The sequence below is a fragment of the Fusarium oxysporum genome, chromosome IV (assembly GCF_013085055.1).
Source record: "Fusarium oxysporum Fo47 chromosome IV, complete sequence".
In the NCBI taxonomy this organism is placed as follows: Eukaryota; Fungi; Ascomycota; class Sordariomycetes; order Hypocreales; family Nectriaceae; genus Fusarium; species Fusarium oxysporum.
In genome coordinates this window covers 2,782,136-2,795,332 of record NC_072843.1, presented here as the reverse complement: position 1 = coordinate 2,795,332, position 13,197 = coordinate 2,782,136, and the positions used below count along the sequence as shown (strand labels likewise).

At 48.5% G+C, this 13,197-nt stretch overlaps 4 protein-coding genes across 4 annotated transcripts; 2 read left to right on the top strand and 2 right to left on the bottom strand.

Annotated features, from left to right (window-relative positions):
* Positions 1-1,988: 1,988 nt before the first annotated feature.
* Positions 1,989-3,148, top strand: FOBCDRAFT_272787 (activator of Hsp90 ATPase; the record flags this gene model as incomplete). Its single annotated transcript, XM_031178825.2, has 4 exons — positions 1,989-2,211; positions 2,268-2,350; positions 2,423-3,075; positions 3,130-3,148. The coding sequence occupies 4 exons, from the start codon at positions 1,989-1,991 to the stop codon at positions 3,146-3,148; spliced, it is 978 nt and encodes a 325-aa protein (XP_031044712.1).
* A 286-nt stretch (positions 3,149-3,434) lies between these two features.
* On the bottom strand, positions 3,435-7,023 carry FOBCDRAFT_249760 (DHHC palmitoyltransferase-domain-containing protein; the record flags this gene model as incomplete). Its single annotated transcript, XM_059610887.1, has 4 exons — positions 6,687-7,023; positions 6,478-6,631; positions 5,509-6,427; positions 3,435-5,206 (listed from the first exon to the last, which is right to left on the bottom strand). Exons 1-4 carry the CDS (start codon positions 6,773-6,775, stop codon positions 3,435-3,437), a joined length of 2,934 nt encoding a protein of 977 aa, XP_059464695.1. The 5' UTR covers positions 6,776-7,023.
* A 143-nt stretch (positions 7,024-7,166) lies between these two features.
* Positions 7,167-9,533, top strand: FOBCDRAFT_221245 (uncharacterized protein). Its single transcript, XM_031178833.3, has 3 exons — positions 7,167-7,562; positions 7,615-7,663; positions 7,776-9,533. The coding sequence occupies exons 1-3, from the start codon at positions 7,341-7,343 to the stop codon at positions 9,434-9,436; spliced, it is 1,932 nt and encodes a 643-aa protein (XP_031044720.2). The 5' UTR covers positions 7,167-7,340; the 3' UTR covers positions 9,437-9,533.
* On the bottom strand, positions 9,534-13,013 carry FOBCDRAFT_318450 (kinase-like domain-containing protein). Its single transcript, XM_031178834.3, has 3 exons — positions 12,410-13,013; positions 10,617-12,118; positions 9,534-10,568 (listed from the first exon to the last, which is right to left on the bottom strand). The coding sequence occupies exons 1-3, from the start codon at positions 12,528-12,530 to the stop codon at positions 9,834-9,836; spliced, it is 2,358 nt and encodes a 785-aa protein (XP_031044721.2). The 5' UTR covers positions 12,531-13,013; the 3' UTR covers positions 9,534-9,833.
* Positions 13,014-13,197: the final 184 nt, after the last annotated feature.

Sequence of the window (13,197 nt, the reverse complement as noted above, 5' to 3'; positions counted from 1 at the left end):
TCTGTAGATCCTAGAGGATGCATTGGTGTAGTAAGGATGGACACTAATCAGTTGAGCGCTGCTTGATTTGTGCCTTTTGTGTGAGTGCTGTAAGCAGAACGGCAACAAATACCTAGTCATGTTGCTTGTTTGTCACCATACAAAGACGTTGAATATCCCACATGGAAGCTGAAGGACTTGCTTGATCTTCCTCCTCCGACCCCGCTGAGTGGAAAGGTTGGGATGGACTTGGAGAGATGCTAAGTTTGGGCCATCCGCCGTGGTTCTATTCTTAGACTCATCCCTCAGCTTCTATTGGCTGACAAGGATGGACTATGCGGGTTGAGTGTGGATGCCGGCGCTTAATGGAGGTCCCTCGCTGCCTGTCACATTTCTCTACTCTCTGAAACTCTCGAGACCCATGACCGGAAAGACGTTTGCATGTCTGGATCGAACTGCTGCATGAGATCCATGTGCAAGGGGCCTTCATGCTGTGGGCTGATGTTGACTTTTGATCGCTAAACCGAATACTCCTTGCAGACTGCAGAGTGCCATTGGAATCTCCGGGACCAAGTTATCCGAAGAGAACAGAATAACAACGCAAAAGACGGTCAACAATTAAAGTTTCAACTGCCATGGGCCATTTAAGAACAAAGATATGCTTGATGGAGTTGATTCCATAGCCAACGTCACCGACCAAATAGCTTATAAATCTAAGCTGGGGTGGAACTCAGAACGATCTGTTTCTATGAATAGATCGAGCATGGTGTAGGAAAGGTAGAAGCACAGATCTGGCTGACTTAACCCATACACCACTCTTTTTGAGATCACACCTAATCTGTCAAGGGGAGGCAACAAAACTTAGGACCTCTATCATAAGTGATAAAAAGTCTTTAGGTAAACTTAGCATAATTTAGTATATATTTAGTAGACTAGATATTTTTGGCACCTTGGTTCAATGTTGGAAGTTTTCTTGCGCCCCGGGGCCTGTATGTTGATCACAGAAGTATGTACCCTTGTCCAAGCGGGCATGAGGCATGATCATAATGTGACGGCCATACTTAAGTCCAGTAGCCAACCTCTATCCAGTTGCCCATCGGGTTTCTCAGATAACTCTTGGCCACCCACACGAAATCTTTCATGATTGATCGTTCGAATCCAACAATATGGAAGCTATCGAAATTGACGGGTGTGTATTGTTTCTCTTCAACTGATGCTCTGTATCAGCTAAGCCAGCTTTTTGGCATAAAGCTTGTCGATGTTCAAAGTCAATTCGTTAAGTGTTCAACCACAAGCCTTTACGCAACCGTATCCTTGGGTCAATTGGGATGCCAATCGCAAGCAAGGCACTTGTGATCATAGTTGACATAACGTAACAGAAGGGTGCGGATCATCAATTTCTCGTTGATTTCCACGTAGAAATCTTCGATATATCCTTTCCCCGTTATCCATTAGTCCTTCATTAGGAAGCCATATTCTTGCCGAGGCTGAAGAGAAGATTGCTTTGGTTATCGATAAAAATGACGAGGCTGGGTCTTGCTCTGAAATGAGCCCCACTTGAAGCTAGCTCTAGGACACTGGAAAAAGGTGGGGGCACAAGGCTCGAGTAAAATTCTAGAGGATTCTTCTCCAACAAACTCTCCTCTCTTTTCAACTCTTCATATTCTGCTCTTCTCTCTCTGCCTTCCCTTTGCTATTTATTGACATTTTTGACCACTGCTCACTCTCTTTCCTTTCAACATCTTCTCTATACCTCCTTCACTAAACTGTAAGTACATACGACACTTTTTTGCACCAATTGTCGCATCTTTCATGATGAGATATCCAGCTGGCACCAGTCATAGAGTGACTTGTACTCCCTTCATTGATGACCAACATGCTGTGGTCTAAGACCATATCTGATTCCAATTGCGACTCGACTCTTTCATCTTCACCTCGATCAATTTCTGTTTGGAGTTGAAGCTAACAGATTCAAAGTCATTTAGTATACCCCCTCGACCGACTTCACAATGGTTCTACACAACCCCAACAACTGGCACTGGGTCAACAAGGACGTCTCAGCATGGGCCAGGTCCTACTTTGACGAGAGCCTCACAAAGGTTCAGGCCGAGGAGGGTGAGGTCAAGGCCAAGATTGATAAGATCCAGAGCATGGATGGTGATGTCGATGTCAGCCAACGCAAGGGCAAGGTGATTACCATCTTTGACGTCAAGCTGGTGCTTCAATATTCTGGTAAGGGAATGCGGTGACTTTGACTTTGACTGCAGACATGACAACTAACCATTCAGGATCTGCTCCCGGTGAGGATGATGTTTCTGGTACCATTACTGTGCCTGAGATCGCCCACGACACGGAAGAAGACGAGTACGTGGTACGTAAAACCTCCCCTGCTCTTTCGCCTTCCGTGTTGCCGTAGAATAAACCTCGCTAAGAACCCTCGTAGTTCGACGTAGACATCTTTGCCGAGTCCAAGGAGAAGCAACCCGTGAAGGATCTCGTCCGATCAAAGATCGTGCCTCAGCTGCGCCAGGAATTCCAGAAGCTTGCCGGCGCCCTCATCGCCGAGCATGGCAAGGATATTCAGCATGCCCCCGGCTCCAACCCCTCGAGCGGCTTCTCGACTCCCAAGATTCACCCTCAGAGCTCCACTCCTAAGCCTGCTGCCACTTCCAGCACTCAAAGTAAGACCGGAGGTGTCGTAAACACCACTACCGTGACCGACAACGAAGAGTTCCGAACTACTGCTGAAGAGCTGTACCAAACCTTTGTCGACCCCCAACGAATCGCTGCTTTCACACGGTCTCCCCCCAAGGTCTTCGATGGCGCCAAGGTTGGTGGAAAGTTTGAGCTGTTCGGTGGCAATGTGTCTGGCGAGTATCTCGAGCTTGAAGAGCCTAAGAAGATCACCCAGAGCTGGCGACTGAACCAGTGGCCTGCCGGTCACTTCTCCAAGCTGCACATCGAGTTTGACCAGAACGACGTCGACCACGTTACCGTTATGCGAGTCAAGTGGGAGGGTGTTCCTATCGGCCAGGAGGATGTTACCAAGCGTAACTGGCTCGAGTACTACGTCAAGAGCATCAAGCAGACTTTCGGGTAAGTTCCATTGATGCTTTTCTTGGGTTGCTTATACTGACTATGAGGGTGTAGCTTCGGCACCATTTTGTAAGCAAGCTACAAGACTAAGGAGTCGTGGAGTTGGGGTAAATACAAAGTTAATACGCTCTCTAGATGAGGGTAGTGACGGGGGGTTGCATAGTCGCTGCTGTGGCGGAGGAGGGCGAGGGTCGTCTTGGGTGATCTACACAAGACCTAGAAGCGTGTGGTTACGATATCATGAGAGACGTAAAGTAAAATGAAATAATGCATCAATGCTGAAGAGCAATATCGTGTCATAAGTCATCCGAAGTATGTCTAATTCACCACGTGTTGGCATAGTATCTCGTACATCAAACTCATTGTCCCGTTCGTCCTTTATTCTTTGTTTCCTCCGAGTCACTCTGCTGTCCATCAGATGATACACTGGGTTTCAACATGGCATCTTCTTCCCCTCCCTTTCGCGTTGAAAGCCGCAGTTTGCCCAGATCAGACTCCGCCACTGTATATCCAGACGCCAAGTCAGTCACTTTATTAGACAGAGCCATTTTCTCGGTCCCAGCCAGAAAGACATGTTGCCCCATCCAGGAAGTCAATGCTGGCGGACCAAGCCATATACGGTATATTCCAACCATAATGGAAAAGCAACCGAGGATAATAAACACGATGGCAGCACCGATATGACTCCCAGTGTTCTTGTTTTCCCTCCATCCAACGTAGAAAGGATACTTAGCATCACGAAATGATTCTGCAGGAGCCAAAACTCTTTCTTCGCCAAAAGGCAAGAAATCCGCCTTCAGGTTCTCCGAGTCTAGCAGCTTTGTTGTCTTGATAGATACCATGACTGCTCTGATAATTGCACTGACACCGCTGAGAAGCGTGGTATCTGGGCTCTTTACCAAAGCATCCAGCCAGACGCCGTATTGTGGCATCAGGTCCGAGATGTTGAAGCGCTCTGTGGCTGTTATGTTGCCCCAGGATGGCATCACAGCAGCGATGGATTTTTCGAAAGTGTCATTGCTGAAAGAAAGGAACGAAAGAGCCGCCTGTGGCAGAAATCTGCAGTTCTGGTCTCTGACGTATCTCCTGACTTCGGCGGTTGCGAGCTCCATCTTGTATAAGGATCGATGCTCTACTGGTATCCTCCACGATTCCGAAGATTTGTTTGGTTTCTTCGCCCATTGGATTTGAAGACTCCCAAACTCAGCGAGTCGATACTCAACCAGGGCTCTTCGAGGCGGATCAAACCAGTTGGTGCTGGTTGTCTCCATTCGATGCCAGTCGCCTGGGTCTTCGGTCATATAAAAGTCACCTTTGCCCACTGAGCCATTGGCCACTAAGACTACTTCTCGAGTATGAAGCGTTCCAACGTCACCAGGGTAGAATTGATCAGCTCTGCTGGTTGAAAAGCAATTAGCATGGCCAACCATAGCTAAGCCATTCGGTGGCAGGGACATATTCGCAGCATAAGGAGGCTCTTGAGCGACCTGATTGAAGTGGATAAACGCCCTGTTGATATCGTAAAGCGGGAAGTCGTTGATCCATGGCTCAGGTTCCGAGACAATAGAGCCGTTCTTCACTGCCGAAAGCTCACTCTTGATGAACTCGATTAATCTTGGGTGAAAGTTCTCCTTGATCCAGGCGTCCGGGCTCACAATAGCGAACTTGTAGCCCACAGACGCAATGATGCTCATAATCAGGAGAAAGTAGCGCAAAGTGATAAACGAGGGAAATCCTCTGAGGCCATAGACGACTGGTGCTCGCGGTTGAGAGTTGAGATACCGAGCATAGTCGAGGCCATTGCTGTGTTGAGCTTGTCGACTAGCCCATGTATCGAATAGATGAACATATGCTTCTGTAAAGCCATAAGATAACAGAGCAAATGCAACACCAACAATAGCTATCCAGGTCTGGATGCTCCATTCATGACCGACACTGAAACGTGCCTGACCTGGTGGCCTTGCCCTACCGAGTTCATCTTTTTCTTTGCGACCGGAGAGCGCATTTGCTCCAACAAAAATAAGGACTGAGCCGCCGATAACAATCGCGAGCAGAGAAAGAGTGCCAAGCATCTGCAGGCGTCGAACCTGAGGAGGCTGCATCAAAGCCATCACGGGATAACCGTCATTGCCTGAAACTCGAAAACAGTCATGAACGAAGACAGGATATTGTACAATTGCTTGAAGCGCAGGTGATCCAGGAAAGAAACAAACGTCATGGCATCTCTTGAGGACTGACATCATTGAGGCGGGCATCCATGTGCTCAGCCCTGGATATCCATGGACAGGGGTTGCACTCCTGCAGTCAGCCTGCAGATCACCTTCTGCGTACGGCTCGCTGACTAGCACCAACTCACTCTATATACAGGTTATCACCGCCTGCGCCGTCTCTCGGCATTGGGTTCGTCATTTTTGTTCCCAAATCCATAGTCACGGACAAATATATCGACCAGATTATCCCACAATCCCATATCGTATAAGTTCTCGACATCGCTCAAGTTCCAAACCCTCTCCCACTCGCCTTCTCCAGGATATCGAACTTCATCCTTTGGGGACTGTCCATCCTGAGTAGTGACAATGACCTGCTGAACCTCGACTGGCCAGCGCGTGAAGCGAGGCTCAACCCGTTCGTTCTTCTGGCGATTTGCTGGCATAGAGCGGCGAAATGCAAATCCATCACGCATATCTTCTTTCCAATCCGACCATTTGAGGGTCTCATTTGTCGTAGTGCCACAATAAACGAGATAGAGTGTGTATAGCAGCAGCCCCCAAACCAATGGAGACGTCAGGGCTGCAAGAAGTGATGAGGCCCCCATGTTGACGTTGTCTTGAATGCCCCAACCCCAACCAGCCAAATACTGACTGACTGTCATACCTCGGGGTTTCCATACAGACCAGCCAGGAGTGTATCTCTGAACTCGTACCGTAATAATGGACAATCCAAGAAAGACACCATATGTGCACAGAAATGCAGTAGAGATTAGTAGCAGTATGAACCAGTGCTGGTTTCCGTAACCAACACATGAATTTATAAAGACGCAATGATGATCAGCCTTGGCAACACAACGTTTGCATAGACTGCAGTGCTTGGAACGAGCAGGCTTAAGGAGCTTGCACGTACGACACATGTGGCCCGGATGGAAAAGTGTGTGGTCGTAAGGATAGAGCGACATGTAATAGGCGTGATTTTCAGGCGTAATGTAGCCTGGATCAGCAGAGCATGCCAGGTAGAGAAATAGGTAGGGCAGAAACACGGTAACCACCACAATGAGTTTCGTGAAAGATCCAATCTTTGGCCACGCTTGAGGAATAAACATATACTCGCCCACAACCATAATGAGCATGAAGAAAATCTGAAATGTTATTTTGCCGCCATCTCGAAAGGGATAGCAAGACAACTCACCACAACAGTCCAGTGTCGCTCATGTAGCATCAGGTTACTGAACCGGGACAGATAGCTCGATACTCTCCCTCCAGTGAGCACCTGATCTACTCTTGCGATCAGATTGGGTATATGAATCCATATTAACCTGTGCAGTGCAGCTATAGGCGTTCGTCTATCCCGAGTCAATATCTTAAGTTGGGTAAACAGGAGACAATTGCAAGACGAACCTCAGAGCAGGTATTCGGCCAAAAAAGGCCACAAACACCATAAAAGAGATAAACAGGATCAGAAGAATGAGTTTCTTCAGGGGACTCATGTTTTCGATTTGTACAAAGAGTGAAGTTTGAAGAATGTAAGAACCAAATTTGCCAGCTAAGTGAGAAGCTTGGCAGGAGGAGACTGTGGGTGGTGGTACTGAATCAAGGCTTCATTTTGCTAGGTTAACAGGAAAAAGATCATCAAGCAAGACCAAGAAACAGAAAATTAAAAGAACATGAAAACGAACAAGTAAATACGTCAAATTCCAACCTCAAAGAATGATTGTCAACAACATGACAATGCTCGGAGGAAGCGGGCTTAGAAGCTATGCATGTAAGCCATGTTGGATATCTCGATAGAAAGATAACAGGATCGGACACGTGATCCCGTGATAACCTCGATGCGAAAGAGATATAGCCCGTCATTGGCTGATTCCAGCCCGCAGTGATGATGGCGACTTTTTCCTTGGAGGGGGATCCCCATGCTTTGATAATCATGAACTAGAAACGAGCGGGCGGGTTTCGGAGATAAAGCAGTAACAAAAATAAACCTCTTTTCATACTTATAGACCACCTAAAAAGACTATCCTTTCTCTAGCTTTACTCTGATATTCTTACTCAACAATGGTTCTCCGCAAATTCGAACTTGAGGGAAAGCTCGGCGAAGAAGCTCGGCTCATCGAGAGTGGCGTTCTCCTTGAGGAGAATCCTCTTGACGAGAGCACCGAGTTCAATGAGTTCCTCATGGCGTGTCGACATGGCGATCTGAAGAGATGTCAAGAGCTCATCAGCCAAGGTGTAAACATCAATGGCAAGGATCGTTTCGATTACACGCCTCTTATCATTGTAAGTGTTGGGGTAGATGTAAGTCATCAGAGCTTAGAACTGACACAAGCAGGCAAGTTTATGCGGACACTATGAGCTTGTTCGGCTATTATTAGAATCTGGTAAGTTTACACTTATACAACTGGTCACTATTGTAGTTTCATCATAAACAAATGTCTTGCCAACCTGGCACTTACAAGTCATGGGGTCCAGTCATCCACTAACACTCCCCAGGCGCCCTAGCGGAACGAAATACTTTCCAAGGAGAACGATGCATCTACAACGCCCTCAATGATCGCATCCGCAACCTTCTCCTTCAATATGACTTCTCCAAGTCCTCAGATCCTTATGTCTACTGGTCAACTCACATCTCAACTCTTCTTGGCCGTACAAGCCCCAAGACAACAGATATCACCCTAGTCTCAGGCTCCCGTTCTTTTGATCTTCACAAATTCATCCTCATAGCACGGTCACCTTATTTCCGTGCTAAACTTGCTGCTGTCCCAGATACCACCACTTGGAAACTTGCCAACGCTGTACCTGTGCAGTCTTTCATAATTGTCTTGAGATATCTCTACTTGGGCGAGGTTCCTCGTGATATCGCACCTGTGGGCGGTGCTGACTCTGAAGAAGAAGTATTCAAGGGCCTAGACAAGGTCAGCAAGCAGCTCGAGGTTGAATCTCTATGGGAGACTATTCTCGCAGGCGGAGATAGGAGACTTGCTCGCCAACGGTATCAATCTGAAGTTGACCGAGCTCGAGGACAGTTCGAAAGTTTCTTCAAATTAAATGTCCTCGGACTCAAGATGATTGTTAATACGGACCAGGTGAAAGATATCAAGTGGAAATATGACAACTCAATGTTTGCAGATGTCATCCTTCGCGCTGACGAGCCGATCGATATCGAGGATGAAAACTCTGGTCAGACAACGCCAGAAAGAGACACCCCTACTATACCGATTGGCCCAGCCGGAGATCAAGAACCAGTCATCAAACGCAAATCAGTCCTTTATCCCGCTCATAAGGCAATGCTCATTCGCAGCGAGTACTTTGAGAAGATGTTTTCGGGCGATTTCGTCGAGTCCAAACGGGATGAACATCTCCGAATCATTACCGTCGACTGTACGCCCGCCGTTCTTGAAATCATCCTTACTTACCTCTACACCGAGACTGTTAGCTGCCCCCTCGAGCACGCTTTGGATCTATTATACGCTGCAGATATGCTGTTCCTCGATAACCTTAAGAGCAAAGCTGCTCTGACCATCAGCACGCTCGGTAGCGGCACCTCCAATGTGCTGGTAGATCGCACTCATGGTGAGGCGCAAAGAAATGGCGAGACAAGTGAAGAGGACGAACAGATAGAGATGGAGCCCGTCAACATATATGATGTTATACACGCAGCGTGGGATCTTCGTGTCCAGCGATTAGAAGAGTTCGCTGCGCGTTATCTTGCATATCGCCTAGAGGACTACATAGATGAGGAAGACTTCCAGGCTCTCATTGCAGAGTCTGCCCAACGGATCACTGTTCGAGAAGAGACGGACACTATCGAATTGCTGGACGATATTCGGTATTACCTGGATGACCGATTTAGATACCGCTTTGAGGATGCAGGCCTGGAAGACATGATGGATGAGGAGGGAGAGATCAGTGCAGAATTAGCTGCTGCGATGGCACAACAAGCTGAGATCTCGACAGATGCCGTAGACGGCGTTTCTGCTGATACTAAGCACGCAGCTAAGAAGGATAGCAATGGACAAGCCAATGGCGGAGGTGCCGTGAGGACGTTAGATGGAGCGGAAGCAGAGGACGAGTTTGTTTCAGACGCCATCAACTACCAGATCCTGCAGCGCAAGATCGATGCCATGCTTGACCGACTAAAGCTTGATGCATAGAGGATTGGATCAAAGATATCACGTTTACAAGAGTTACGGCCTGTCGTTTGCATACAACAACATAAAAATAAGCATTAGATTCACGAGAAGAGACGGAATGCATTGCTAAAACTGCATTTTATTAAAATGGTATCGATTGAACTGCTGAACGTGCAAGCTTCAAAAATTACCTGTGGGAATTTAGGAGCCGGGAATCTTTAATCCAGATCATTGCAAGAAGATTCTAGCATGCCGAGCTTGCCAACACTGAAAGTCTTAAAACGTGCTCTAGCTTTCCAGAACGATGTAGTCAAAGGAGACATCTGGTTATGCCAGTCTTGAGTCGGAACGCACTCACCTAGTGTGTCTGCCGTGTCCGCCAAAATGTTTTCTAATTGCAGAGCTTGATAGCCGCTCTTTAGTACTCAATAGTCTTGATAGACTGCTGCAGCAGGGGAGGGAGCTCCTCCCGCTTGACAAGCCCCATGCGCACGCAGTCACCCCAGAAGAACATGACACGATCCTGGGCGTAGCTCAAGTAATCGAACTCATCGGGGTTCAGAAGGTCTTCTTCCTTGATGGTTTCGTCGAGACCTGGGATCTTGGCCTGCACGATGCCCCACGCGATCCAGTGAGCATGATTGGCTGGGCGCCACTGTCGAGTCTCCTCCAACAACTCTCGCACGCGCTGGTCGCTTCGTTCATCGTTGGCCCGTTCCGCGGCGCTCCATCCTCCTGGTGGTACTCGCGCATCAAGCATGAACTCGACGATGGAGCTTGAGCTGCTCGCAGGAGGGTTGGTTGGTGTCGCAAGTGGCGTAGACATGCCGCTCGACACGTTGCTATCAGCGGGCGCCAGTCGAGGGGTGGAGTTGCTGCCTTGGAACCGGGGACGGTGATCGACATAGGCCTTGATGAAACGGCGTTGCTCATCCGGGGTGGGATATCGTCGCACATCGCACGCCCAGGGCACCGCAGCATCATGGTAGTTGTATGTCCATTCGTTGAAGTGATTGGCAAACTCGAGACCACGAGTATTAGGGCCCGCATATTCAAAGTCAATGACGATGAGTTGCTTGTGTTTGTTAGCAGCCTGAAGCAGGGGTGACTTTTCGTCATCCGGGCGAATGCGGAGGATATTTCCATATTGCGTCTGGAAACTTGTTAATGAAGAACTTTTAAGGCGTTGTCATGAACTTACATCGCTATGGGCAAAGACAAGACTGTCCTTGATCTCTCGTTGGCCCCCCTTGTAGAAACTGTTGAGATGAACTCTGTACTTGGTCATCATGTCCCTGAACTGAGGCCAGGGAGTGCCGCATACATAGCCTCTCGATTTCCAGGCATGCACAACGGAGTCGCGTCGACCGTTTTGAGCTTGAGCCTCTTTCTCGTACTCATTGTCAAGGTAAGTTGCGATTCGCTCGACATTATCGAGCCATTGATCCCAACTCTTCCATGTTGCTGGTCCGCCCTCCCTCTCATGGGGGAGCAAATCAATACCATCGTGAAGCTCTCTCATTCGCTTAGCAATCTGACGAGACATGTCGGCATCTCGAAGATCCGCCGGTGTAAGCGTGATAGAGTCAAAGTACTGCTCAAAACGGCCATTCTTGAAAGTTCCCAGCAGGCGAGGTCCAATTTTCTTGCGTGCCAGTCTCTGCAAGACTGATAGTTCGTTGTCTCGATCAATGAGATGCTCGACTTGGGGGCCATAAATGCGTAGAAGGACCTTTTTGGGCTTTCTCTTACCCTCTGCCTCATCGATTTCCTTCGGCGGCGTGACGACGTAGACAGCGTTGGTCAAGGCACCACTAAGCCTCTCAACGGAGATCTTGTCGCCACCACCGAGGGGAATACGCCTCCATCCCTTGAGTCGCAACGTATGGGCGATGCGGATGATTTCGTTCTTGAAGCTAAGCCAGCACTCCTTCTCCTTATCAGCCCTGGTATCGGCATCGGTTGGTTCCTGATCTTCACCATCCGCAGCACCACCTCCGTAGCTCATCGTCTTAGAGTTGTCAAGCCAGACATCGCAGCTGGGTACAATGGCGTCCCCATCGGCATATTCAGTGTCGGAAGAAAGGCCACGAAGAGAAGATCGAGATGGGACTTTTCGATGCTTAGGGCGGGATACCCTGGGAGTCAGATGAGGCACAGAGTTGAGACCCATGTGAGATAAGGATTCTTCCAGGATACGCTGAAGTCGGTCAAAAGAAATATCGCTTGAGTCAGAGTCGAGAGAATCGGAGCGAGGTCGTCCATTACTGCCTTGTGCGGGTGCCTGAGCCGGTTGAGGTTCTGGCTCGGCCTCCGCAATGCTTTCTCCCTTGGTATCCTTAGTTGGCGATTTGGACTTGCGCCTGCGGTGCGTTTTCTTGGACTTCCTCGCGTGTGCCTTGGCCCGTTCATGTTCTAACCAATCTCCTACCTGGGCGAGTAGTTTCTCACTATAGTACTGGCCACGGTGGCCATGGCCATGACCGTGGTGGTGAGAAGAAGGGTTCGAAGTAGGAGGTGTCTCTTCAGGCCGGCTGCCAGAAGGAATGTCGCTGAAGGAAGACCTAGAGGAGTTGTTGGGAAGAGGAGAGGGCAGAGGTTTACCACTCAGGCGTCGCCTGAGGTTGGTAGGGAATTGCTTGGTAGGCTGGGAGTCATCCTCGAGAGTTTGAATTTCGGATTCGGGTTCGGCGATCTGGACAGCTGGGGTATATAAGCATTGGATCATTTTGGTTGGAACTTCTGGTAACAAAACGCAAGGGTCGGATGTAGAATAAGATGGACAGCAGAGGAAATATTGGGGTATGGGCAGACGTAATCGTGGGAGCTAAGCTACGAATTGTGTGTGTTCAGGTATAGCATTCTTGCATTTGAACCCACGTCATAGCTCATGATGCACCAGTGATCTCTCCCTCATCCGATATATTTTTGAGGAAAACGAGTTGCGAAATATGAACGCCATTCAAAGCAAAGCAGGACCTAGTTACGACGTACCTTTGAGAGAGCCGCTTGAGGGACACGGGCGATCAACGTCATCTTCATTTTTGAGGGCAGAGCGCAATGGCTGCTGCTGGGCAGACGAGCCGTGGATCGTGGGGCTCGACACCGCAGACATGGCGGGGGACGAGATTCTGCTTCCTGAAGTAGGATTCTGAGTTGTCCAAGAGAGTCACAAATTATATGAATATTTTGCGTAGTGAGAAGTGCAGTAGGGAAGTGAGGGTGAGTCGCGGTGTGAGAAAAGAGAGAGGACCAAGGAGAGGAGAGTTGGTAGAGATTTGAGGCCTAGGTACGGGTACGGATACAGATGCAAGATCCCCCTCTCTCCCAAAAGTAGAAAAGCGGCCCAAGGGTCACTGGCTCTGGGCTCTCGCTTGCGGCTGGGGTAGATGCAGAGGGGGGTGCGCTTAGCAGAACCAGGGACTTGGGGTATTGAAACGACTTATTCGTATTGGCTGGTTTGTGAGCTGAGGCGTTTGATTGAAGTTTAAAATGACATGGTTATCATCAAACAAGAAGATAAAGGGTCTGGAGAATAAACTATGAAGATAAGTGGTGAGTTAACAAGATAGAATTTGATAGAAGCACGAGATAAGAGAGCGATACCAATTATATAAAAGGGAAGGTTCACCAAGAAAAAGAGTCCACATGATCTGGACCGTAAAATTAGACTGGCTCTCTTTTCCTTACATAACCCAAACGTCGCAACATTAACGTCCAAGGAAGAATGAAGGATTCACGAACCAGGAACAATCCTTACACGTCACCAGAAGAGGCGAATT

Coding starts and splice junctions, on each gene's coding strand:
- FOBCDRAFT_221245 (XM_031178833.3), top strand. CDS start 7,341: ATGGTTCTCCGCAAATTCGAACTTGAGGGAAAGCTCGGCGAAGAAGCT. Junction 7,563..7,614: donor ATTACACGCCTCTTATCATT/GTAAGTGTTGGG, acceptor TGACACAAGCAG/GCAAGTTTATGCGGACACTA. Junction 7,664..7,775: donor TCGGCTATTATTAGAATCTG/GTAAGTTTACAC, acceptor AACACTCCCCAG/GCGCCCTAGCGGAACGAAAT.
- FOBCDRAFT_318450 (XM_031178834.3), bottom strand. CDS start 12,530: ATGTCTGCGGTGTCGAGCCCCACGATCCACGGCTCGTCTGCCCAGCAG. Junction 12,119..12,409: donor CTCAAGCGGCTCTCTCAAAG/GTACGTCGTAAC, acceptor TATATACCCCAG/CTGTCCAGATCGCCGAACCC. Junction 10,569..10,616: donor TTGTCTTTGCCCATAGCGAT/GTAAGTTCATGA, acceptor ACAAGTTTCCAG/ACGCAATATGGAAATATCCT.